This window comes from Capricornis sumatraensis, chromosome 16 (assembly GCF_032405125.1).
Source record: "Capricornis sumatraensis isolate serow.1 chromosome 16, serow.2, whole genome shotgun sequence".
Lineage (NCBI taxonomy): Eukaryota > Metazoa > Chordata > Mammalia > Artiodactyla > Bovidae > Capricornis > Capricornis sumatraensis.
The window spans coordinates 81,993,344-82,021,197 of record NC_091084.1 but is presented as its reverse complement, the minus strand read 5'-3'; the positions used below and the strand labels follow the sequence as shown (position 1 = coordinate 82,021,197).

The window sequence follows — 27,854 nt, the reverse complement described above, 5'->3', positions numbered from 1 at the left end:
GGAAAGGTCCACACTGACAGCTCCAGCGTAGCTGTTTCTGTAGAAAAACTACCACAACACACTTTGCAGCTCCTGGCTGGGCGTGCCAGGACACGAGCATTTCACTTCTGGAAAAGGCTGCTGCTTCTCGTTGGCTCCGCAGGACTCTTCTCTGTGGAGACAGCTTTCCAGGTGAGGACTCACCTCAGCGGAGAGAATTGCTGCTCTCTGATACTCACCTCCGCCCTTTTCTTCCCACAAGAGGGTAGGAAAAATCAGATGCTCTTGTCGGTTTTAGACAGGAAGTGCCAAGCTTATTGATTGATATTTATGCCAAAGAGGAGGGAGCCTATTTGATTTGAGAAATAATGCATTGCCTCTACTGTGTATATGATAGACGTACCGTGGGGGAAAAAAAAACTCCTTGGAAGGACGAAGCCAGCTTTCCGTTCTGAGCAGATGAATAGAACGGAGGGGGTTTGGGAGTTGGCGGGTGAGTGGGGAGGTAGTAACATGTGCAGGAAGGATGCTGAGCCAGGCAGCATTCACCTAACGCACCCACAGTGTCGAGACATGACAGAGACGTGGTTCTGTTTACTCTTTCAGGAAACATTCTACAGGCAGTAGCTTGTTCCTTCGATAAAGGTTAACCAAGAAAGCAAAGTAGTCGGTTCAAAGTCAGAGAGGAAATATGCAGAACACGGACTAGAATGCACGCTCGTTAACTGTTAATTCAGATCCTGTGAAAAAGAAAGTTAACGTAAAATATTTTATCAATAATGTTATGGCCATAAAATGGCTTTTTTAGTTTTTTTTAAGTTGAAATATAACTGCTTTACAACGTTGAGTTGCTTCCTGCTGTACAACAAAGCGAATCAGCTATCTGCAACATATATCCCTTCCCTGGGCTTCCCTGGTGGCTCAGATGGTAAAGAATCTGCCTACAATGCAGGAGTCCTGGGTTCAATCCCTGGCTCGGGAAGATGCCCTGGAGGAGGAAATGGCAACCCACTCCAGTACTCTTGCCTGGAGCATTCCTTGGACAGAGGAGCCTGGCGGGCTGCAGTCCACTGGGTCGCAAAGAGTGGGACACTGAGCCATGTTCACTCACTCACGAGGCCCCCTCCCTCGTGAGGCTCCCCGCCCACCCCATGGCCCCCATAAGTCATCAGCACTGAGCTGAGCTCCCTGTTACACAGCAGCTTCCAGCTAGCCATCTAATTCACACATGGGCAAGTGTGCATGTCAGTGCCACTCTCTCAGTTTGCATTAAGTGGCTTTTCACGTCTTGTTTCCCCTTCTAAGTTTCTCTTTCTACCTCCCTCCAGTTCTCATATCTGCTGCATATTGAATGTGCCTAAGCAGAGATTTACACGGTATAATCGAGGATCAGGTACTGCTTTGTGTTCTGCATTCTTTCCTTCGATCTTAGGATTCTCCCGTGCGTGTCATAGTTATTATGTCAATGGCTCCTGGAATCGTCGCGTACTGAGATCGTCGTTTACGTAATCTTCTCCTAGTGCTAGACATCAAGGACGTGCCCTGTTTGTTCCTATTTGTTAGTGTTTTATTTAACTAGAGTTTGCTTTCTTTGTTTAAATTGTTCAACATTTTGCAAATATTGCCAGTCACGTTGGCTGGCTCTGAAGTGCTTATTATTTTTTTGTGTGTTGGCTTTGACCTTTGCCAAAGCTAAAAGCTCATGATGACTGGGCAGTATTCTAGAGCCTCTTCAGTTTTCAATCTACTCATTAACAGGGCAACATGTTTTGCTGTTGCTGGTGAGGATGGTGGTACTTTCCCACTGTGTCTATGTGTGCCTGCCTAACAGAACAGCCTCATATTAAATGGCTTGCGGTATTGTAACAATGTTCAGTTCAGTTCAGTTCAGTCACTCAGTCGTGTCCGACTCTTTGCAACTCCATGAATCGCAGCACGCCAGGCCTCCCTGTCCATCACCAACTCCCGGAGTTCACTCAGACTCATGTCCATCGAGTCGGCGACACCATCCAGCCATCTCATCCTCTGTCGTCCCCTTCTCCTCCTGCCCCCAATCCCTCCCAGCATCAGAGTCTTTTTCCAATGAGTCAACTCTTCGCATGAGGTGGCCAAAGTACTGGAGCTTCAGCTTTAGCATCATTCCTTCCAAAGAAGTCCCAGGGCTGATCTCCTTCGGAATGGACTGGTTGGATCTCCTTGCAGTCCAAGGGACTCTCAAGAGTCTTCTCCAACACCACAGTTTAAAAGCATCAATTCTTCAGTGCTCAGCTTTCTTCACAGTCCAACTCTCACATCCATACATGACTACTGGAAAAACCATAGCCTTGACTAGACGGACCTTAGTCAGCAAAGTAATGTCACTGCTTTTGAATATACTATCTAGGTTGGTCATAACTTTTCTTCCAAGGGGTAAGTGTCTTTTAATTTCATGGCTGCAGTCACCATCTGCAGGAATTTTGGAGCCCCCCAAAATAAAGTCTGACACTGTTTCCACTGTTTCCCCATCTATCTGCCATGAAGTGATGAGACCAGATGCCATGATCTTCATTTTCTGAATGTTGAGCTTTAAGCCAACTTTTTCGCTCTCCTCTTTCACTTTCCTCAAGAGGCTTTTGAGTTCCTCTTCACTTTCTGCCATAAGGGTGGTGTCATCTGCATATCTGAGGTTATTAATATTTCTCCCAGCAATCTTGATTTCAGCTTGTGCATCCTCCAGCCCAGCGTTTCTCATGATGTACTCTGCATATAAGTTAAATAAGCAGGGGGACAACATACAGCCTTGACGTACTCCTTTTCCTATTTGGAACCAGTCTGTTGTTCCATGTGCGGTTCTAACTGTTGCTTCCTGACTTGAATATAGGTTTCTTAAGAGGCAATGTTACAACCCTAGAAATTTGGCATCAAACTCATTTTGTCTCTTACAGGAGGCTTTCAGACAAAAAGTCACATTTGCCTCCTGGAACGCTGGACTTCTCCTTGATGCTGGGAAGGATTGAAGGCAAAAGGAGAAGGCAGCAGAGGAGGAGATGGTTAGATAGCCTCACTGACTCAATGCAGATGAATTTGAGCAAACTCTGGGAGATAGTGGAGGACAGAGGAGCCTGGTGTGTTGCAGTCCATGGGGTCTCAAAGGGTTGGACACCACCTAGTGACTGAGCAACAACAAATCCTGGGGTCAGGAAGATGATATAAATGCCTAGAGACGTTTTTGTTTCTCACAACTGAGAGTGGAAGTGTTACTATTGAGAGCTAGTTAATAGAGTCTAGTGATGTTATTATACGTTCTGTGATGCATAGAATTGCCTCCCCCAACAAAGACTTATCTAGACTGAAATATAAATAGTGCTAAATTTAGGGAACCCTGCTCTAAACTGAGCAAGAAGTTTTGAAAAAGAACATGAATTGCCAGGACTGTCAGTGATGAGTGAGGGAACACTACTGTAGATCCCACAGACATTTAACAGATGAGAAAACATAGATGACTTTGTGCGATAAATCCTACAGCTTAGATGAAATGGAAAAAAATTCCTCTAATGACTTAAATAAATAACCAGATGTGTCTGACTCTGTAACTGCATGGACTGTAGCCCGCCAGGCTCCTCTGTCCATGGGATTCTCCAGGCAAGAATCCTGGAGTGGGGTGCCATTCCCTTCTCCAGAGGATCTTCTCGACCCATGGGTCAAACCTGGGTCTCCTGCATTGCAAGCAGATTCTTCACTGTCTGAGCCACCAGAGAAGACCCTACTAAATAACCAGAAGTTACCTCAAGAATCAGAAAAGCCATATATTTACAAAGGAAATTGAATTTGTAGTTAAAACATTTCCACAGAGAAATTTAATTGCAAATAAAAATATTTCCAAGTCCAGATGGCTTCACTGTTGAAATCAACAAATACTTGATGAAGAAATATCAATTCTCTTAAGAAAATAGAGGAGGAGGAAACTCTTTCCCAATTTGTATTTTCTGAACATAAATGTTATATCAAAATGGATAAAAACTTTACTAGAAAATAAGAATATAGATCAATCATTCACAAACATAGGTGCAAAAATCCTTTAACACAATATAAAATTGATCCAACAATATATAATACCTTATGAATAATGGGTTTATATTAAAAATATATTATTCATTGAGCATTCAAAAATGATAATTAAAATTCAACATGTCAACAAGAAAAAATCATATAATTATCCCAATAGATGTGTTAAGAATGACTGGCAAATATCAACATTAATTTATGATTTTTAAAAAGACCTCTTACAGAGCAACTTTTTCAACACGACAAAGGTGATCGATGAAAAATTAACAGCTAAACTTAAGTAATGAAATAAATACTCTTCCCTAATATCAAGAAGAATGCTCATACAGCACCTCCTATAAAATATTTTCCTGCAAGTTCTAAGTGGTACAATAAGAAAAGGAACAAAACACATACAGACGGAAGAAATAAAATTATCTTCATTTGCAAAAAAATTTGATCACATATATAGAAAATTTTAATTGCAAAAATACACAACTACTACAGGTAATTGTGGGAAAGATTAGTTTTCATTCCAGTGTCAAAGAAGGGCGATGCCAAAGAATGCTCAAACTGCCAAAGATTGTACGATTGCACTCATCTCACGTGCTAGAAGGTAATGCTCAAAATCCTTCAAGCTAGTCTTCAACAGTACATGAACCCAGAGTTTCCAGATGTACAAGCTGGGTTTAGAAAAGGCAGAGGAACCAGTATCAAATTGCCAACATTGGTAGGATCATAGAGAAAGCAAGGAAATTCCAGAAGAACATCTACTTCTGCTTCATCGATTATGCTAAAGTCTTTGATTTTGTGGATCAAAACAAATTGTAGAAAATACTTAAAGAGATGGGAGTATCAGACCACCTTACTTATCTTCTGAGAAACCTGTGTGAGAGTCAAGAAGCAACAGTTAGAACCAGACATGGAACCAATGACTGGTTCAGAATTGGAAAAGGAATACGTCAAGGCTGTACATTGTCACCTTGCTCAATTAACTTCTGTGCAGAGTAGATTGTGCAAAATGCCAGGCTGGATGAATCACAAGCTGGAATCAAGATTGCTGGGAGAAATATCAATAACCTCAGATAGGCAGATGATATCAATTTAATGGATGAAAGCAAAGAGAAACTAAAGAGCTATTGGATGAGGGTGAAAGAGGAGAGTGAAAAAGCTGGCTTAAAACTCAGCATTTAAAAAATGAGGATCATGGCATCTGGTCCATCACTTCATGGTGTGAAGAAGGGGAAAAAGTAGAACACTGACAGATTTTCTTTTCTTGGGCTCCAAAATCACTGCAGATGGTGACTGCAGCCATGGAATTAAAAGACACTTGCTCCTTGGAAGGAAAGCTATAACAAACTCAGACAGCATATTAAAAAAGCAAAGACATTTCTTTGCCAACAAATGTCCATAGAGTCAAAACTATGGTTTTCCCTGTAGTCACGTATGGATGTGAGAGTTGGACCATAAAAGAAAGCTGAGCACCGAAGAACTGATGCTTTCGAACTGTGGTACTGAAAAAGACTCTTGAGTCCCTTGGACTGCAAGATCCAACCAGTCCATCCTAAAGAAAATCAACCCTGAATATTCACTGGAAGGACTGATGCTGAAGCTGAAGCTCCAGTACTTTGGCCACCTAATGGGAAGAGCTGACTCACTGGAAAAGACCCTGATGCTGGGAAAGATTGAAGGCGGGAGGAAAAGGGGATGGCAGAGGATGAGATGGTTGGATGGCATCACTGACTCGATGGACATGGGTTTGGGTAAACTCTGGGAGATAGTGAAGGACAGGGGAGCCTGGCACTGCAGTCTATGTGGTAACAGAGTGGGACACAACTTAGCCATTGAACAACAAAACTAAAGGTAATAAGTTAACTCAATAAGGTCAACTTCACAAAGCCAATATAGAAAAATATAGAAAAATTGCACTTCTATAAACAAGCAACAAATTTTTTAAAACTTCAAAATATCACTCAATTTACAGTTATATGTTTATTTATGTGCTAAGTCACTTTAGTTGTGTCCAACTCTTTGCGACCCCATGGACTGTAGCCCCCCAGATTTCTCTGTCCATGGGATTTTCCAGGCAAGAATACTGGAGTCAGTTGCCACTTCCTCCGCCAGGGCATCTTCCCGACCCAGGGATCTAATTGGTGTCTCTTAGTTCTCCTGAATTGGCAGGTGGGTTCTTTACCACTAGCGCCACCTGGGAAGTGTTGTATTTATTTATAATGACTTCCAAAGTAGGGAATGAATGGGGATAAGTTTAACAGAAGATAGCCAAAAGCTAAAATATTTTGCTAAAAAATTTAAAGAAGACTTAAAATAATGAAGAGATACGTCACATTCATAGACTAAAATATTCAATATTTTTCAGATATTACTTCTTATATAACTAAACTACAGATTCACTGCAATCTCAACATAAATGTCAGAAAATTTTTAATAAAAATTCACAAGATTATTACAAAATTTAAACAGAAATGCAAAAAACCTAAGCAAAAAGCATCTAAAAAAGTTGGTGGACCCACACTGTCAGATTTCCAGGCTTAGTATAAAGCCACAGTACTCAAAAACAGTAGTTAAAAAAAAAATCATAAGAATAGATATATAGAGCAATTAAACTAATAGAAACTTGAGAGATGCATGCATACATATAAACTCAATTGCTTTTCAATAATTGCATCAAAGCAGCTCAAAAGAGAAAGGACAGTCCTTGCAGTAACTAGTAATTCAATAACCAGTTTCTGCTCCAGGAGACAGTGAAGGACAGGGAAGCCTGGCGTGCTGCAGTCCATAGGTTTCCAAAGAGTTGGCACACGAGATAGCAACTGATCGACAGCAAATCTACCCTGGGGGAAAGAATATCAACTCTTACGTCATACCACTCGCAAAAAGTTAACTTGAAATTTTCGTAGACCCAAATATAGGGACTGAACCTATAAGACTTCTGAAAGAAAATATAAGAGGAGAAATTCGCAATTGTAGAACCACAAGACACGGAAACGATCTAAATACCTCTCCCTCTCGCAAGGCAGTTACTCTAGGCAAATGTATCCTCCCTGTTACCTTCTAAAACTCAGGTAAAGCGGTGTGGATCTTTTCCTATTGGTTCAGCATCTTCTCATCCCTCGATATTTCTTGGTCCTCACTAGGCTAAGGTACCTGCCAAGATGCTCCATTTACAAGGCCCACAGATGCTGCAGATGCTAGAAAAATCCTTGAGGAAGAGCATCCCTGAATCCTTAAAGGTGAGCTTGGGACTTTCTTAGGGAAGCAGAGGGCTGCATTCTTAGGGAACTAAAGAGGTCAGGAGGAGAATGAGCTCTTACCGAGTGCTCTTTCTGTGGTAAGAACTCACTCACACCACATCTCACGTAGTTCACACCGTCTCTTGGCAAGGGAAGTGTATTACACTCATGTCCTGGAAGAAGGAAGCATTCTCAGTTATATGACTTGCCCAGTAATTTTAAGTTACAAAAACACTACTCTCTGAAGACTCAAAAATATTTCCTTGAATTCTCTTTAAAAGATTGATCTAAATACATACTAATTTTTAAACATCTGTGCCTGAGGTGAAGTTAACCACCATGTATCTTCTTGGAATATTTAACAGGTCAAATCTTATTTCTTTGAAATCCAAGTGTGCATGGAAGAGATTTAGAAACAATTATCTACTATTCATTACTTTAAGGCAATGGTATTTGTTACAGAATGGCTGGATTTATGCAGATTTATTTATATTTTCACTTTTAACATTCAGAGGATTGATGAAAGGAGGAAAATGCTTTTTCTTTCATTTTTTTCTTTTTCTTTCTTGTCTGAATGACTTGTCAGATCTCAGTTCCCTAACGCTAGGCTAGGGCTTTGCTGCTGCTGCTGCTGCTAAGTCGCTTCAATCGTGTCTGACTCTGTGCGACCCCATAGACAGCAGCCCACCAGGCTCCCCCATCCCTGGGATTCTCCAGGCAAGAACACTAGAGTGGGTTGCCATTTCCTTCTCCAATGCATGAAAGTGAAAAGTCAAAGTGAAGTCACTCAGTCGTGTCCGACTCTTCATGACCCCATGGAATGCAGCCTACCAGGCTCCTCCATCCATGGGATTTTCCGGGCAAGAGTATTATGGGATACTATTAAATGATAAAGAAGAAACGACCTAGAGATACCTGCAACAATTTGGATGAATCCTCAGAAAACTATTGAAGAAGGCAATGGCACCCCACTTCAGTACTCTGGCCTGGAAAATCCCATGGACAGAGGAGCCTGGTGGGCATGGGGTCACAAAGATTCAGACATGACTGAAGGGATTTAGCATGCACACACGTACGTGAACAGATGTAAGTCTGTTAAAGATCTTATTAAATTCTATAATGGGAGAGTTCATGATTTCTGTTCATAAATTCCATTGGTTTGCATATCTTCTATGTGAATATTTTTAAAAGATATATTTATTGGGGGAAAACTTAGAATCTCACCAGTGGTCTGCTGAAGTTCTTACTAGGTACCTTCCAATAAAAAATTCCATTATGTCATAAAAATAAACCTTGTCCTATGCAAATGGCAACCCACTCCAGTGTTCTTGCCTGGAGAATCCCAGGGACGGGGGAGCCTGGTGGGCTGTCGTCTCTGGGGTCGCACAGAGTCGGACACGACTGAAGCGACTTATCAGCAGCAGCAGAACGCAAACACTGTGCTTTGCCATCTCTTCCTAATAAGATCATCCTCTCACTTTCTTGTAATATTGCAGGTTTATGGGACCACCTTCCACATAAACCAGGGAAACCCTTTCAAGCTAAAGGCTCTGGTGGACAAGTGGCCTGATTTTAATACAGTGGTTATCCGCCCTCAGGAGCAGGTAAGGGCCCAGATGTGGAATGAATAGGTATTTATGTTCATATTTGCTATGTACTTTCCATGCACTTGGCAATATGGTAGACCCTGGGAATAGAGAAATAAATCAAGGTGATATAGTCAACGTGTCCTTATCTTCAAAAAGTCCACAGCCTGGAGGAGATCATAGGTAAATCCATAGGGAAATGAGAGCATGGTGTGAAATGGCTAGTTGCTCAGTCGTGTCCGACTCTTTGCAACCTTGTGGACTGTAGCCTGCCAGGCTCCTCTGTCCATGGAATTCTCCAGGCAAGAATACTGGAGTGGGCTGCCATTGCCTTCTCCAGGGGATCTTCCCAGCCCAGGGATTGAACCCATGTCTCCTGCATTGCAGGTGGATTCTTTACTGTCTGAACCACTAGGGCCCCGTGGTGTGAAATGGGCAGAATCAAAACTACTGGTCCCACTACTGCTTAGGACCAGACGCTTTGTCATTTCTTGCATCCAGTTTGTGGGAATAGAGGCAACCAGTGGGAGGCTGTACTAATGTAGAGTTATGCTGATGGTGTAGACAAGAGCTTGATCTTTTGTGAAAGGCATCAAAGAAGCATCTTCCAGGCTGGATTTCTACATGTAACAAATCAAGCCCATTTTAAACTCTTAACCTAAGGGGGAAAAAATATTTCACACCTTGTAAAAACACCACTTTTGAAACCACACCAACGCATTCATGCTAACTCAAAACTTCTCATTGTGATGGTCTCTTCCCGTTGAGATGTTGCACCGTGTTATCACCTACGGTCATCAGTTAAGCAAATAAAACCAGGCAGCGGGGAAAAAAGCATGTGGTAGAGGCTGCAGGGAGAGGAATGATTCTTAGTAGAAATTTTACCGAAATTGGATGTTGAATATAAATAGAATTTTTTACATGGTGGCAGAGCAGAACTTCATTCAAAGCAGTTGCAAGAGATAAAGTCTGAAACAAGAGTGAATTAAGGAAAATTAAGGAGCAAATTACATAGTTGGAATTGTTGGTTACATATTGTATGATAATTTTTTAATTGGTGAAATTGAATAGTTGAGTTTAATAGTTAAGTTTATTCAAAAATAAAATGTATAATTATATTTTAAAATATCAGGTAAAATTGTAATATAAATATATTATCATTTAATATAACATATAGAAGTGAAATGGGTAATAAATATTCAAGAAACCAAATTAAATAACAATGTAAAATGAAGACTTTTAATTATTGATAGAAATCTGAGCTACTTTCAGAAATACAGTCTTTAAGACTTTTCCAACTTGAAGAGCGATCATCGACATATAAGATTCTGTCAGATCTAAAGCATTGCAGATTTGATATACATGTACAGTACAGTGATTCCCTGCATAACTTTAGCTAACACTCCATCCTGTCTCATAATTACCATTCTATTTTTTAGTGAAAACATTCAAAATCTGCTCTCTCAGCAACCTTCAAGTATAGTTAACCCTTGAAGAACACGGGTTGGAACTGCGCAAGTCCACTTAAATATTTTTTCCGGCAATAACTACATGCTTCAGTACTCTGCTGTCTGACGATGTTTGAATCTGTGGATGCAGAACAGCAGACGCAAAGGCTGGCTGTAAAGCTCTGTGCAGATTTTCAGCTGTGTGGAGAGTTGCTGTCCCTAACTCCTGCACTGGTCAATGCCCAACTGCATATAAAACAGCATTAACTATAGTCCTCATTCTGTGCCTTTTATCCTCAGAACTTACTTGTCTTATAACTGGAAGTTTGTACCCTTTGACCAACATCTCCCCACTGCCCCCTCCTGGGCATCCCCAGCCTCTAGGAACCACCGTTCAACTCTGTTTCTATGATTCAGTGTTTTAAAATCCCACACATAAAAGACATCACACACACTCGTCTTCCTCTGTCTGCCTTATTTCATGTAGCACAGTGCATGCAAGGTCTACCCCCATGTCACAAACGGCAGGATTTGCTTCTTTCTCCGGGCTGACTGATACCCCACCGTACAGACGAGCCGCATGTTCTCTGTCCGTTCATTCGTTGTCTCCATGTCGTGGCTATTGAGCACGGAGCACAGGTGTCTCTTCCAGGTCCTGTTTCCATTTCCTCTAGATGCGCACCCAGAATGGGATTCCAAGTTCCTAGGACAGTTCTGTTTTAAATTTGGGGGAAAACCAGCATGCCATTTCTATAGTGGCTATACCAATTTACATTCCCACCAACAGTGCACGAGGGTTCCTTTTTCTCCAAACTGCCGTCCCCCAGCCCAATGCTTGTCATCTCTTGTCTTTTTGATGATAACCATTCTGCTGTGTCGGAGAAGGCAATGGCACCCCACTCCAGTACTCTTGCCTGGAAAATCCAGTGGATGGAGGAGCCTGGTAGGCTGCAGTCCATGGGGTCGCTAAGAGTTGGACACGACGGAGCGACTTCACTTTCACTTTTCACTTTCATGCATTGGAGAAGGAAATGGCAACCCACTCCAGTGTTCTTGCCTGGAGAATCCCAGGGATGGGGGAGCCTGGTGGGCTGCCGTCTATGGGGTTGAACAGAGTCAGACACGACTGAAGCGACTCAGCAGCAGCAGCAGCGTTCTGCTATGTATGTGGTCTTGACTTGCCTTTTCCTGCTAATTAGTGATATAGAGCACTTTTTCATGTATCTGCTGGCCGTTTGTATATCTTCTTTGGAAAAATGTCTATTCAATTCCTCTGTCTATTTTAAGAGGATTATTTGGAACTGTTCTGAGAACCGTTCCCATTTTGACATTTCTTATAAGGCAAGCCTTTTGGTGATGAATTTCTTCAGTTTTTATTTGTTAGTGAAAGTCTGTCTTGTCTCTGAAGAACAAATTTGACGGGTAAAGTATTTTTGGTTGACAGTTTCTTTCTTTCCACACTTTAAATATATTGCCCTATTTTCTCCTGGCTTGCGAGGTCTCTGAGAAACCGACTAATAAATAGCCGCCTTAAGGGATTTTCAACAATATTACTCAAATGTATATAATTGAGGTCCCCTTTAAGTTGTCTGGTGACCTATTAGCTTCTCAAACTTGTATATCTGAATTTCTTCCAAGAATTGGAAAGTTCTCAGTCATTATTTCTTTAAATAAACTTTCTTCCCTCTTTCTCTCTCTTCTACTTCAGGAAATTAATAAATTCACAAATTGGTTCTTTTGAGGTATCCTGTAGATAAAGGGTTTCATGAAATTAATTTAGGTGTATTCAAGACATATGGACTTCCCTGGTGGCTCAGCTGGTAAAGAATCCACCTGCAATGCAGGAGACCTGGGTTTGATCCCCTGGAGAAGGGAAAGGCTACTGACATCAGTAGTCTGGCCTGGAGAACTCCTTGGACTCGATAGTCCATGGGGTGGCAAAGAGTCAGACACGAGTGAATGGCTTTCACTTCACTGTCGTAGGTCACACAGGCTTTCCTTGCTGTTTTTTATTATTTTTCTTTTTGCTCTTCCAGTTGGATAATTTCACCTGGTCTGACTCTGATTCTCTCTTCTGTTTGGTTTAGTTTGTTGCTGAAATGCTCTATTGAATTCTTCAGTGTACTCCTGCTATTCTTCACTTCCAAAATTTTTCTTTGGTTCTTTTTTATGTTTTCCATCTCTGAACGTCTCATTTGGTTCTTGTATTGTTGTCCTGATACTGTTAAATTATTTTTTTGTGTTCTGTTATAGCTCTCTGAGCATCTTTTGAAAAATTATTTTGAATTCTTTGTTAGGAAATTCCTGGGTATCCATTGCTTTGGAGCCAATTGCTGGGGTTTACTGTATTCTTTTGGTGGTTTCAAATTTCCCTGATTTTTTAAGTTCAGTTGCTCAGTTGTGTCCAACTCTTTGTGACCCCCATGGACTGAAGCACGCCAGGCCTCCCTGTCCATCACCAATTCCTGGAGCTTGCTCAAACTCATGTCCGTCGAGTCGGTGATGCCATCCAACCATCTCATCCTCTGCCATCCCCTTCTCCTCCCACCTTTTATCTTTCCCAGCACCAGGGTCTTTTCCAAGGAGTCAATTCTTCACATTGGGTTCTTTATGAGCCCTATATCCTTGCATAGGTGCCTGAACTTTTGAAGAAACAATTTTCCATACGTTATGGACTGACTTTGGTAAGGGAACATTTTCTCGTGGGTAGGAGCTTCCCTGGTGGCTCAGATGGTAAAGAATCTGCCTGCAATGCAGGAGACTCGAGTTCCATCCCCTGGAGAAGGGAATGGCTACCCAGTCCAGTATTCTTGCCTGGGAAATCTCATGGACAGAAGAGATCTGGCTGTAGTCCACAGAGCCACAAAGAGTCGGACATGGCTGAGTGACTTTCTGGGGCTCTCCAGCACGTGCTGCGGCCCCAGGTCTAGTGGCGCAGGGGCTGTGGGGGCACTGTCTCCAGGGCTCGGGGGTGATGGCTTTTCCACTCAGGCTACTGGGATCCACACTGACAGCTGTGTGATCCTTAGTGAGCATTTCGGGGGAGTCAAAGGTGGCTTCAAGGCTTTTGGGGTCCTCGGTGACGGCTCCAAGGCCAGTGGCTACAGGCCAGGGCAGGTGTGGTCGTGGCTGCTGTCGGTGGTGTGTTCAGACACAGCTGTGGGGGCCAGCGGCAGACTCTTGGGTAGTGGCTGGGCCATTTGCAAACAGGCACGCAATGGTGGGAGCCCCGGCAGGCAGCAGGGCCAGGACTAGCTCAGGCGCACTGGCAGCTGTGGGGGCCTAGCTGTTGGCACTCAATACAGTGTCTACGGGTCTTGCCACGAGGGCGCAGCAATTGGAGACTGGGGACGGAGGCATGCAGGCGGGCAGCTGGGGGGGGCAGCTGCAGGTCAGTGCAGGGGTGCAGGCCCAGTGCAGGCCCACAGTCAGCTGTGGGGACCCTCGCTATCAGTGGACTCTCTCTTGACTGCAGTCTGTCTCTCACTCTGCAAATTGCAGTGGAGGCCAGTGACAGTCACCTGCTGAGTGGCACGCAAGCACACAGCTGCAGGGGCCAGCCCCCAACGTGTGCTCAGTGGCGGATGTTGGCTTGCATTGGTGCAGCTGCAGAGCTGACTGTGGGTTCAGTGACCTGGTTCCGGTAGGAGCTGGTTGGGGAAGGTGGGAGAAGGGTCTCGGGTGGCTGACACAGAGCATGTGAATACTGGTGGCGCAAAATTTGATGATGTCTGCAGGTGGTCCAAAGCTGACTGTTGATTTCTGCAGGGGCAAAAACTGCTGGGTTTTCCTGCAGAGCAGGTCAGGGTGAACTGTGACTCGCCCCCATCACGTGGCTGCTACTGGTAGCCCTGCATTTCTCTCTTGTTTCTACCCACCTCTGTTTATCTCAGTTTGGCCAGTCTGGGTGGGATGGAACTGGAGTGGCACCTTGGTGTGGGGCTCTAGAAGGCTGGGGAAGCTGCTGCTTCATCCTCTGCTCCCTCTCTTGGTGAGAGAGAGCTCTTTCTAGCTGGCGAGTTCCCTCTTGGCTCTGGGCAATGCTGGCTTGGTGAATGGGATGATGCAGGTGAAATGCGACTGTCTTTCTTCTCTTTGGGGGCAGCTAGTCTCAATTTTTTAATTCTGTGTTGCTGGACTCCAGGGCTCTCTCATAGCCTTTTTTGTGTTTGTGGGTAGCAGGCAAAATTGATCTAATTATTGATCTGTCTAATTTTTGATCCTTGTGAGGGACAGAGTCTGGGGTCTCCTATACCAACATTTTTGGTGGCATTACTCTTAAAAATACAGTTTGATCAGAAGTAACCCTTGCTGAATAGGAAGTGCAGTTGTGTGGCATATTTTCCAGCTATAGGGGAAAAAGCTTTCTGATTCTGCACGAGGTAAAGGAAGTTTCTCCTCTTATCTATTTCTTTATCTTCCTGTGTCAGTTTTAATAACTTCACTAGATATACTTAAATGAGTATGCTTGTTTACTGATGGGATTGTTGTTGGTTTTACAACAGGATGATTTTTGTATTTTGGCCGTTCTGTGCAGCATGTGGGATCTTAGTTCCCCGACCAGGGATGGAACGCGTGTCCCCCAGCCCAACCCGTGCTTCCTGCAGTGGAAGCATGGAGTCTTAACCAGACCACCAGGGAAGCCCTTGGATATTTTTTAAAGAAAGCAAGTCGATTTCATCATCTTTTTCTTGGTTTCACAATGTATAGAAGAATCGTGAGACCTGTTGCCTGTCTCTGTTTCAATAAAGACATGTTCATAGCCCACATAATCTAAACATCTTTGCCCTAAAGCAGGGTGTATTCTTTTGGCCAAATATTTTGCTTCTCAATTGTTATTTTACTGAACACGTAGAACTGGGTAAGTCACAGTCCCAAGTCTGGCCATAGCTGCTAGCTTGGGTTTTGCTGTTTATTGACCACACTTATGGAAGTGGATTGGGCAACACAGAGAAGCCTCAGGGTTCTCGAGAGCAGTGGGAAACAGCAAGATTCAGCGGTCAGTCACTTTTCAAGCTTCTTCATGCGTGTCATGGAGGGGTGGAAAGTAATTTTAAACAGATTATTTTTGTTAGATTTGAAAATTTAGAGCAATAACTGAGTTGGAAGTAATTTTGTTCAGGACATTTTTCATTATTAATTGAATAAGGGAGTTCTTAACTTGATCTCGTAATGTAAATAATCCTTCAATAAAATCAATACAACCAAAAATGCTAATATTTTAGTATTTTTAAAATATCATGATAGAACACTGAGATCTAGTATGGCAATCAGCACACAGATGCATTTTGGTTGATTCTACTTTCCTGACCCAAACAGGAGATGGCAGATGACCTTGATCACTACACCAATACTTATCAAGTCTACTCCAAGGACCCAAAGAAATGTCAGGAATTCCTCGGCTCACCAGAAGTCATCAACTGGAAGCAACATCTGCAGATTCAAAGTAAGTGGCCAGGATGTGGGCGGGCTGCCGGACTCTCCCGTGTCGGATCTGCAGGGTCCCTTTTCCTCTGGAGTGGCACCCCTGTATCCCCTATAGCAGGCTTCCTGGGGGCTCAGAAGGTAAAGAATCTGCCTGCAATGTAGGAGACCTGGGTGTGATCATTGGATCAGGAAGATCCCCTGGAGCAGGAAATGGCAACCCACTCCAGTGTTCTTCCTGGACAGTTCCAGGGACAGAGGAGTCTAGTGGGCTACAGTCCATGGGGTCACAAGAGTCTGACACGACTGAGTGACTAACACTCACACACTCTCTCTCTCTCACACACACACATACCTTCTAGATCTTTACTGCAATCCCAGACACTCAGCCGGCCGTGCCATCAGCACCTCCATAGCTGCCAGTTCACAGAGCTCTTAGGGAGCTTCCCAGGTGGAGACCGGAAGCCATGCCCCTATGAGTGCACGGCAGGGAGAGGCTAAGAAAGGGGCAGGCCACTCCAGACTGGCGGGTGGCAAGATAATAAGCAGGAGAACTTACCTCCAGGCTTGTCCTCAGAGACTGCAGGACGAGGGAATCCCCTCATCTGCCTGCCAAAATCTTAAAAAAGTATATAGTGGCCTTATCTGGGTTTAGTCACGTACCCAATTCAGATATGTGAACACCACATTTCTATCTCAAGGCTGTGTCCTTGGAGCAGCTTCTGGAAGGCAAGTGGAACACCCGTTCCAAGGACAGGGGAGAGAGGGGGAAGCCTGCGGTTGCCTCCAGAGTTAAGGGCGACATGTCTTCTTGATGACCTCCTCCAACAATAGTGAATTAGAACTTAAAGACTGCCGGGTATGGGGTTTACACAGGAAATCATGAGCAATAGAATTTCTTAATAGTTAAAAATTCACGGCTACCTGATTCTACTCATTGGAATTAAGACCTGAAGCTGGGAAAGACTGAAGGCAAAAGAAGACAGTGGCAGAGGATGAAATGGTTAGAAAGCACCACCAACTCAATGGACATGGATGTGATCAAACTCTGGCAGATAGTGGAGGACAGAGGAGCCTGGCGTGCTACAGCCCACGGGTCGTAAAGAGTCAGACACGACTTAGCGACTGAACAACAGCAAAAATTCATGGCTTATTCCAGGATCAATGATACGGGAGCAGAACTCCCGTCTGCCTCACCTCCATGGAGTCTATCTCATCCTTACTACAGAGGAGGAATTCAGTGACTGCGAATATGTTTGGGAATTTCCTGGCAGTCAGTGGTTAGGACTCTGCTCTCACTGCCAGGGACCCAGGTTCGATCCCTGGTGAGGGAATTAAGATCCCACAAGCCTTACAGTGTAGCCAAAAAAAAATTTAAAAATGTGTTCTCTGTAGTCAGACTAGCTGAAGCTGTGACCTTGTTAGGCCTGTTAGCAGTTGTGTGGTCTAAGACAAGGAACAACAGCTCTGTGGATCAGTCTTCTGATGAGTAAAAATAGCAATTATAATAGTACCCAAAACATAGGGGTATGTTTTAAAGATTAAGTGAGCTCTTGAATAAGAAATGCTTGGCCCCAAGCCTGGTTTTATCAGTCGGGTTTTGAAACCACCCCAAAACAGTGACCGCAAAACACAACTGTTCATTAGCTCACATGTTGTGGGTCAGCAGTTTGTACGAGACTCGGCTGGATGATTCTTCCGCTGGTCTCTGCTGGGGTCACCCATGAGACTGCAGTCAGCTGGGGGTTGTCTGTGAGCCGGCAGGACTAAGCTAGCCACAATCTGGAGGCCGGCTGTTAACGCTGGCTTCGTCAGTACTGGCTGCTGGCTGTGCCATGCAGTGGCCTGGGTGACGTATATACAGCGGTCACCCAAGGCTCTTCAGAGCAGAGAGAAAAGGCGAACTCCATCCACAGTCACTTTCCAAGCTTCTTCCTCATCACACTTGCTATCGCTCCCTTGGCCCAAACAAGTTTCACAGTCAAGCCCAGAAGTCAGGTCAGCAGAAAAAAGTCCAGATAGCAAAGAAAAACCTGGGACCATTATAGCAGCAACCTACAGCATAGAATTGTTAAATAAATTCAACAAGTGTTGGTGATTATCTTTACCTCGTCACCTTTGATGAGCATAACTGTGCTGTGATGTGCTCAGCAATTGTAGTGTCAGCCCGATTTTTATTTTTTTAATTGGAGTTTAGTGGCTTTATACTGCTGTGTCAGTTTCTGCTGCACAGCAAAGTGAATGGGCCATATGTATGCACACGTATCAGCCCTTCTTTGGATTTCCTTGCCGTTTAGATCACCACAGAGCACCGCGTACTTCGCTGTGCGCTATGGTAGGCCCTCGTTAGTCGCGTATTTCATACGTAGTACTGCATATGCGGCAATCCCCATCTCCCAATTCACCCCGTCCTCCACTTTGACCCTTTGGAATCTATATGTCTGTTCTCTATGTCTGTGTCTCTATTTCAACTTTGCAAATGTATTTCTTTTAAATGTGAGAGTGACTTACTATTATCCCATAGAGGTCTTTTCATGATGGAACGTGAGTTTTAATCATTCGAAACCCACAAACCTCGCAGTCACTGGATGGCTTTTTCCTGACGTTTAAATGAACAACGATATCTCATACGATTCTTCATTTCCTCCATCTAGGCTCACAGTCCAGCTTGGATGACGTGATAAAAAATCTTGCAGCTACTAACTCGGGCAAGGTCAAGCAAACACAGTGCTTTCTCTATATGGCCTCTGAGGCCGGAAAGAAATTGGCTACTTCTCTGCTGGAGGCAAAAAGTGTATCGGTCAATGGTGATAAACACAAACCCAGGTAAGTCTGACAGAATCTGCTCTGGGGAATTCCCTGGCGGTCCAGCGGTTAGGACTCCGCACTTTCACTGCCTGCCAAGGTTTAGTCCCTCTGGTCTGAGAAGTAAAGATCACACCCACAAGCCACATGGCAGGATAAAACAAAACCGAACCGAAAACGTCGTATCTGTTACCACTGAAGTAGCCAGCGCATTCGTCTCTTAGGATAGTCACGAAAATGCACAATAGACCGGGGTGGATTTGAACAGCAGAAAGCTATCCTTCTGGTTGTGGAGGCCAGGATCCCAAGTCCAGGAGCTGGCAAGCCTGTGTTCCCTTCAAAGCCCCTAGGAGAGAATTCGTCCTTGCTTCCTCCACATTCTGGTGGCTCTGGGCATGCCTTGCCTCGTGACTTTGATACTGACCAGGGTGCTTGGCCTTCTCCATGCAACAGACATTGATTAGAAGCCTGACAAGAAATTCAGGCAGAGCTTCACTGATGCCCCTGCTGCAGCAGGTGGGGGTGAAAACAAGCAACGGTTTCCCCTTGCTTGCTGAGGCTGGGGGGCTGGCTCCTTATATGGGGTGAGGGGAGCAGAGTGTCCACGGGTCCGATGGGCAGCTCGAGCTCAAAAGACTCGACCGCCCAGTGGTTTTCAGGGAAGGAGCTTAAGGCGGCGTGAGCAGGAGGGCTGCAGAGGGCACGGCGGCATGAGCAGGAGGGCTGCAGAGGGCACGGTCACCTTGTGCACGGCTCTCTGGTTGCCGTCACGAGAAGTTACAAGCAAAATCAGCCTCCTGGTTTTGACCAGGCTGGGGTCTATGTTCCTGCAGTCAGAAGCGCTCATCTGGAGGGCGTCTGCTTCCTGTAAAGACGGCTTGGGAATGTGCATCAGGCCTTTATCTGAATGTCACTTCCCTGATTCGGCTCTGTGGCCAGTCTCTAGTCTAAACTGTTAATAGTTTCTAAGTCAACAGCTGTTCTGTTTCTATAGCTACAGATCCTAATCATTAACTCTTAAAAATTTTTTCTTATTTTTAAAATTATGACAGTATGATGACGTGTTTACAGGGGACTTGGAAAGTACAGAACAAAGTTACCTATTGTTCCACTATATATTACAAGTAATTTTTTTAAGTAGATAAACTAAGATTTTTAGTTGGAGTTTCAGCATCAAACTCTCAAAAATTAATGAATGAATTGACACAAAATTAGAAGGATATAGTAGACATGAAAATCACTATAAACCATTTCAACATAATTAAGATTTATACAGTTTTCACACAGCAGCAGGGTACAAATTCTATTCAAGTTCCCATAGACTATAAATGAGGAGACAGTGGGATATATAACAAGGTGAAAAAGTTTCATGGTCTAAAGTTATTGAAATCATACAGGGCCTGTTCTCTTCTCACTGTGAAATTATGTTCAAAACCAACATCGAAAGAAATGTGAAAATAACCCACATGTTTTCAAATGCAATGGGACATTTACTGAGAGAGATCTTTGACTTAGCCATTGAAAGCCTCAAGAAGGTTAAAAGACTGAAAAAACACAGAGGGTGATTGCAGAGAAGAAAGCATTTAAATGAGAAATTAATATCAATGTAAGAAATTAACATCAAGGATAATTTAAACCCCATGTAGTTAGAAGTTAAATGTCCACTTTTATATGATGAGTGTGTCTAAGAAACCATGACGAGGAAAGCTGGAAAATATTAGGGAAAGAATAAAAAGGGAATCTATCAGGATTCATTGCATGCAGCTGAAGCTACTCAATGCAACTAAGCACAATGCAGAATCTTGAATAAGGCGTGAAAATAAATAATAGACACTAGCATAAAATTTTATAAAATTTGAGTAAAATCTATACTTTAATAATACTGTATTACATGTTAATCTCCTGTTGTTTTTTACAACATAATACCTATTTATATTTTCATCATTGAATTAGAAGTTTCTAGCCTCATTCAAAAGTTTTTAATAACAAAAGATAATAAGCTTTCTAGATTTTTAGCAATAATACTAGATGCCAGAATATATGAAACTATGTCAAAATTTTGAGTGAATATGAATTAGAAATCTAACATGCTATTCATACCTAGTCAAACAAATGGAACCAAAAACATCAAATATTTAAGCAAAATTTCATGTTTTCTAAAATATGTATATCATGCTTAATATATATACGTATATATAGTATACAGAAGCTTTTCTACTGCACTCGGTAAAGGCTAGAGAAAGAACAACAAAGAAGGAGATGGAGAGATTGGAGACCATCAGCTGAATGAAATGGGATCACTGACTGTGAAACAGAAGAAAGTGAAACAAACTGGATAGAAGTGAAATGCCGCATAGGCCAGCTGTTTCTAAACATGGCAGCTCATTACAATCACATCTGGAACTCTGGGCAGATTTGTGTTGTCCAAGAAATTCCAAGATAATTCTGATATGCAGCTGGATTTTAAAAAGTGATTACAAGTTTTTCTATTAAGTGGTAGTTTTAGTGATAGAGAAGTCTGTTATTTTCTGTTGACCGATCGTGATGCAGTGGTATTAAAATGAACACTAGCGACGTAATCACAGTAGTGAAAGATATTTATCAGTTTTCACAAGTAATAGCCAGACTGAAAATAAAAGATAATTACACTGTCAAGCCATAAGGGAAGCATGATTAATCTACCAGTATAGAATAACTGCGTACAATTTCGGGGGTTAAGTAGAGTGACGTGGTAAGTGGAAGTGAATACAGCCACATGTTTACATGCATCCAGCCAACCTGTGTCTTTTTGTTGTTGCATTTAATCTATTTACAGTGAATGTGATTATTGATATGTAGGACCCTATTGTCATTTTCTTAATTGTTTAGGTCTCTTCCTTCTCTTGGGCTTCCCGCCTAGAGAAGCTCCTTTAGCATTTGCTGTGAAGCTGTTTTGCTGGTGCTGAATTCTCTTAACTTTTGCGTGTCTGGAAAGCTTTTGATTTCTCCGTGAAATCTGAATGAGAGTCTGAATGAGTGAAATCTGAATGAGTGAAATCTGAATGTTGGGTAGCATGTTCTTGGTTGTAGGTTATTCCTATTCATCAATTTAAATACATCATGCCATTCCCTGCTGGCTTGCAGAGTTTCTGTTGAGAAATCAGCTGATAACCTTATGGGAGTTCCCTTGTGTGTTATTTGTCATTCTTTTCTCTTGTTGCTTTTAATACTTTATCTTTGTCTGTAATTTTTGTCAGCAGTTTGAGTACTATGGGTCTCAGTGTGTTCCTCCTTGGATTTAGCCTGCCTGGGGCTCGGTGCTTCCTGGACGTGGTTGATTATTCCTTTTCCCATATTAGAGGAGTTGTCAGCTATTATCTCTTCAAATGTTTTCCCAGGTCCTTTATCTCTCTTCTCTTTCTAGGACCTCTATAATGCAAATGTTGGTGTGTTTAGTGCTGTCCCAGGGGACTCAGGCCATCTTAGATTTTTATTTTCACTCTTTTTTCTGTATTCCATTTTACAGCAGTGAGTCCACCATTCTGTCTTCCAGGCCGCCTACCTGCTCTCTTGCCTCAGTTATTCCGCTCTTGATTTCTCCCAGGGTACTGCTCCTCTCTGTCTGTGCTTTAGTTCGTCTAGGTCTCTTGTAAACACTTCTTGCATCTTCTCCTTCCCTTTCCCAAGAACACGGGTCATCTGCACTGTCATTATTTTGAATTATTTTTCTGCAAGGCTGCCTGTCTGCACTTCGTTTAGTTATTTTCCTGGGGTTTTATCTTGTTCTTTCATCCAAGAGATAATTCTCCCCCGTTTCACGCTGATTGACTCTCTGTGGTTGTGGCTTTGTTCTGGTGGCTGCAGGACTGACTTATCACTTCTACACGCCCTCTGGTGGATGAGGCTGATGGGAGGTGGAAAAACCTAGATCTTCTGGCTCTCAGAAAAACTTCAGTCTCAGCTGATGGGTGGGGCTGTGCGTCCTCCCTATTCGTTGTTTAGCCTGGGATGAGCCAGTCCTGGGGTCTACAGGCTCCTGTTGCAATCCAAGCACTAAGAGGTGTCCAGCTATTTGCCACCCCATGGACTTCAGCACCCCAGGCTCCCCTTTCCTCATTATCTCCCAGAATTTGGTTAATTCATGTCCGAGTGATGCCATCCAACCATCTCATCCTCTGTTGGCCCTTTCTCCTCCTGCCCTCAATATTTCCCGGCATCAGGGTATTTTCCAGTGAGTTGGCTCTTAACATCAAGTGGCCAAAGTATTGGAGCTTCAGCTTCAGTATCACTCCTTCCAGTGAATAGTCAGGATTGATGTCCTTTAGAATTGACTGTTTTGATCTCTTTGCTGTCCAAGGGACTATCAAGAGTCATTTCCAGCACCACAGCTCGAAAGCATCAACTCTTCAATACTCAGCCTTCTTTATGGTCTAACTCTCACATCTGTACATGACTACTGGAAAAACCATAGCTTTAATTATATGCATCACTTTGTTGGCAAAGTGATGTCTTTGCTTTTTAATATGCTGTCTAGGTTGATCATAGCTTTTCTTCCTTGGAGCAAGCATCTTTTAATTTCATGGCTGCAGTCACCGTCTGCAGTGATTTTAGAGCCCAAGAAAACAAAGTCAATCACTTTTTCCACTTTTCCCACATCTATTTGCCATGAAGTGATGGGACCAGATGCCATAATCTTAGTTTTTTTTAATATTGAGCTGTAACCCAGCTTTTTCACTCTCCTCTTTCACGTTCATCAAGAGGCTCTTCAGTTCCTCTTCGCTTTCTGCCGTTAAGGTGGTGTCATCTGTATATCTGAAGTTGTTGATATTTCTCCTGTCACTCTTGATTCCAGCTTGTGCTTCATCCAGCCTGGCATTCCACATGATGTACTCTACATATAACTTAAATAAGCAGGATGAAAATATATAGTCTTGACATACTCTTATTCCAACTTTGAACCAGTCTATTATTCCATGTTTGGTTCTAACTGTTCCTTCTTGACCTGCATACAGGTTTCTCAGGAGGCAAGTAAGGTGATCTGGTATTCAGACCTCTTTTAAGAATTTTCCAGAGTTTGTTGTGATCCACACAGTCAAAAGCTTCAGTGTAGTCAATGAAGCAGATATATATGTTTTTCTGGAATTCTCTTGCTTTTTCTATGATCCAACAGATGTTGACCATTTGATTTCTGGTTCCTCTGCCTTTTCTCAATCCTGATTGTACATCTGGAAGTTCTTGGTTCACGTACTGTTAGAGCCTAGCTTGAAGGATTTTGAGCATTACCTTACTAGCATGTGAGATGAGTGCAATTCTGTGATAGTTTGTACATTCTTTGGCATTGCCTTTCTTTGGGATTGGAATGAAAACTGACCTTTTCCAGTCCTGTGGCCACTGCTGAGTTTTCCAAATGTGCTGGCCTATTGAGTGCAGCACTTTCACAGCATCATCTTTTAGGATATTAGATAACTCAGTTGGAATTCCATCACTTCCACTTGCTTTGTTCATAGTCATGCTTCCTAAGGCCCACTTGACTTGGTACTCCAAGACGTCTGGCTCTAGATGAGCGATCACACCTTTGTGTGGGTCATGAAGACCTTTTTTGTATAATTCTGTGTATTCTTGCCAACTTTTGTTAATCTCTTCTGCTCCTGTCAGGTTCTTACAGTTTCTGTCCTTGATTGTGCCCATCTTTGCTTGAAATGTTTCCTTTGTATCTCCAATTTTATTGAAGAGATACCTAGTCTTTCCCATTCTATTATTTTCCTCTATTTCTTTGCATTGATCACTGGGGAAGGTTTTCTTGTCTCTCCTTGCTATTCTTTGGAACTCTGCATTCAGGTGGGTATATTTTTCCTTTTCTATTTTTCCTTTTGCTTCTCTTCTTTTCTCAGCTATTTGTAAGGCCTCCTAGGATGACCATTTTGGTTTTTCCCATTTCTCTTTCTTGGGGATGGTTTTGATCACTGCCTCCTGTACAGTGTTACAAACCTCCGTCCATAGTTCTTCAGGCACTCTGACTATCAGATCTAATCCCTTGAATCTATTTACCACTTCCACTATATAATCATAAGAGATTTAATTTATTTCATACCTAAATGGCCTACTGGTCTTCCCCACTTTCTTAAATTTAAGTCTGAATTTTGCAATAAGGAGTTCATGATCTGAGCCACAGTCAGCTCCTGGTCTTGTTTTTGCTGACTGTATAGAGCTTCTCCATCTTTGGCTGCAAAGAATATAATCAATCTGATTTTGGTGTTGACCATCTGGTGATGTCCATGTGTAGAGTCTTCTCTTATGTTGTTGGAAGAGGGTATTTGCTGTGACCAGTGCGTTCTCTTGGCAAAACTCTGTTAGCCTTTACCCTGCTTCACTCTGTACTCCAAGGCCAAACTTGCCTATTACTCCAGGTAGCTCTTGACTTCCTACTTTTGCATTCCAGTCTCCTATAATGAAAAGGACATCTTTTTTGGGTATTAATTCTAGAAGGTCTTGTAGGTCTTCATAGAACCATTCAGCTTCAGTTTCTTCAGCATGGGCAGCCTATTTTCTGTGGGTTTCAGCGCCCTCCTGTCAATGGCGTTCAAAAGCTAGCTGCGATTTTGGCGCTCTCGCGGTAGGAGATGACTGCTTGTCCTTCTATCCCTCCATCGAGATTTGATCTCTCCATTAACTCTTTTAAAAAAAAGGTTTTATTAATTATTTGTTTTGGCTGTGCTGGGTCACTGCTGCTGGGCAGGTTTTCTCTCAGTGCGGTGACCGGGGGCTACTCTGTCGTCATAGTACACAGGCTTCTGTTTGTGCAGAGCGTGGCTCTAGGGTGTGTGGACTCAGTAGCTGCCCATGAGCTCTAGAGTGTGGGTTCCGTTCTTGTGGCACAAAGCCTTCACTGTTCCATGTACATGGGCTCTTCCAGGCCGGGGACCGAAACCCGTATCTCCTGCACCGGCAGGTGGATTCTCTACCCCAGAGCCACCAGGGGAGCCCCCTCGGCCATGAACCCTCGAGATAGTCTTTTGAGATTCTGGGGAAGCCTGGGAGGCTAAAGGAAAAGCCTTTGACTTCAAAGGACAGGGACACAAGGGCTTGTATACCGTTTTGATGTTATGGGCTATTCTCTCCTTTCATTCCCGATAGCCACCCAAAGATGTTGACGCTCTCAACCCTGGATCCTGCCCATGCTGTCTTGGTGAATAAGCTCTGGTATTTCGGTGGCAATGAAAGGAGCCGGAGGTTTATCGAGCGCTGTATCCAGACCTTCCCCAGCTCATGCCTGCTGGGGCCTGAGGGGACCCCTGTGTCCTGGATGCTGATGGACCAGACGGGAGAGCTGCGGATGGCAGGCACTCTGCCTGAGTACCGGTCCCAGGGGCTCATCTCCTACCTCTCTTGTGTCCACGTCCAGACTCTGGACAAGCTTGGCTTCCCCTTGTATTCCCACGTAGACAAGGCCAATCACATCATGCAAAGAGTATGCTCCAACATGCAGACTGTCTTCGTGCCCTGCGGCTGGAACCAGTGGAACTATGAGCCTCTGTAAAGCGGCCCTGAACACAGAGAGCATTGAGTGCATGCAGAACGTGGCTGGAGGAGCCGACAGAGAGAGAGAGCACAGTGTAATGAAGGGTGCTGAAGTGGCCTGAGCTCCGACGGAGCAGCGATGGGTGGTGAACAGGACAGACTCAGTCTCTGTGCTCAAACACGTCCCAGAATTTCCTTGTTTCCTCAGTAGGAAACAGACCAGGCACCCAGCTGTCGGCACCTGGAAGCTTTCAGCATCCTGCTCGTGATTCAGACTTAGTTGCATGCTTTTCTATATTGGTCTTCCTGGAATCCTAGCTCATTAACTCTTTCCAGTTTGCCAGAAGTGTTGTAATATTTTGCGGGGTTTATGATGATTTCCCCCCTCTGGCTTTCTATGACTTTTTAATTGGCTGGAGAGTGACCTGTCCTTTAAGCAGATCTTTGAGGACCCTCCTCTCTCAAGTCATTTCTTAAGCCTTATATTATAATCACATGAAAAATGTTATACAAATACACTATACATTTCTCTGTCTATCTATAAAGGGGTTGTTATTGTTTAGTCACTAAGTCATATCTGACTCTTTTGTGACCCCAGGGACTGAAGCCCTCCAGGTAGCTCTGTTCATGGGATTTCCCAGCAAGGATACTGGATTGAGTTACCATTGCCTTCTCCAGGGGATCTTCCCAACCCAGGGATCAAACCTGAGTCTCCTGCATTGAAAGTGGATTCTTTACCACTGAGCCACCAGAGAAGCCATTTACACACACACACAGACACACACACACAGACACACACACACACACACACACAATGCAGTATAGAAAATTAAAAGAGAAAGATTGACTGGTATCAGTATCCTTCTTTGCAACATCTATTGAATCTGTGCAAACCCCTGTGTCCTTGTCTTTTGAAGTAAAATGCTGACTCAAGAGTTAATGATTGGAAACTGTGAGGATTTAGAAACAAAGAGTAACTGTTGGGTTATGGAATGGGCAACAATTTAGAATAAAATTCTGCCACATAACAGAATCATTGAACTCCCAGTTTCCTGAAAGGTATAGACAAAGGCCTGACACACATTCCTAAGCAGTTTTTACAGGAAGAAGACCCCCTCCAAATGAAAACCACTGACCGCAAGAACAAAGATCCTACACTGGTTGAAACGAGAAGGTTGATGATGCTTGAAACTTCACTCTGATGCCAACTGATCCAAGAACTGTCCATGCTGACCACACCCTGCTCCCTGAACACTATAAACCCCCTCTCTACCCTGTCCAGTGTGGGCCACATGGTCTCCAAGGCAGTAGCCCACTCTGGCCTCCTTTGTCTGGTCAAACAATGAAAGCTACTTGTTTCTGCTTCACTTGGAACTCTGCACGTTGCTGTTCGGCACTGGGGAGCAGAGGCTGAGTCTCAGCAACACTGTGCCAGAAAAGAGATACTAACATTGTTTCTGTCAAGACCTTCCTGCTGGTCATGTGATTAAGAGTCTGCCTTCCAATGCAGAGGCCATGGATTTGATGCCTGGTCAGGGAACTGTGATACCACATGCTAAGAGGCAGCTAAGCCTTCATGCTACAGTTAGAGAAAGCCTGCATGCCCCCACCGAAGAGTCCAGACATCAGGAAGAGCCCACACATTACAAAGGAGACCCAACTCAGCCAAGAAAAAATTGTTCCTGTCGACTGAAATATCAATAAAAATGCACAAGGTGAAAGCTGTGGGTTTCAGATTTATCGTAGGATTTGCTGAGGACTAGCCTGTGAGACAGCCCCTCAGATAACTCTGAGGAATTCCTCCAAAGAGGTAAGGGGGTTGGGGTGGGGGAAATGATACA

The 27,854-nt window shown here is 43.5% G+C and overlaps 1 protein-coding gene across 1 annotated transcript; it reads left to right on the top strand.

Annotated features, from left to right (window-relative positions):
• Nucleotides 1-27,713, top strand: LOC138092427 (glycine N-acyltransferase-like). The gene is made up of 6 exons (XM_068988304.1): nt 1-171; nt 7,158-7,253; nt 8,750-8,857; nt 15,607-15,733; nt 18,366-18,537; nt 25,630-27,713. Exons 2-6 carry the CDS (start codon nt 7,176-7,178, stop codon nt 26,030-26,032), a joined length of 888 nt encoding a protein of 295 aa, XP_068844405.1. The 5' UTR covers nt 1-171; nt 7,158-7,175; the 3' UTR covers nt 26,033-27,713.
• Nucleotides 27,714-27,854: the final 141 nt, after the last annotated feature.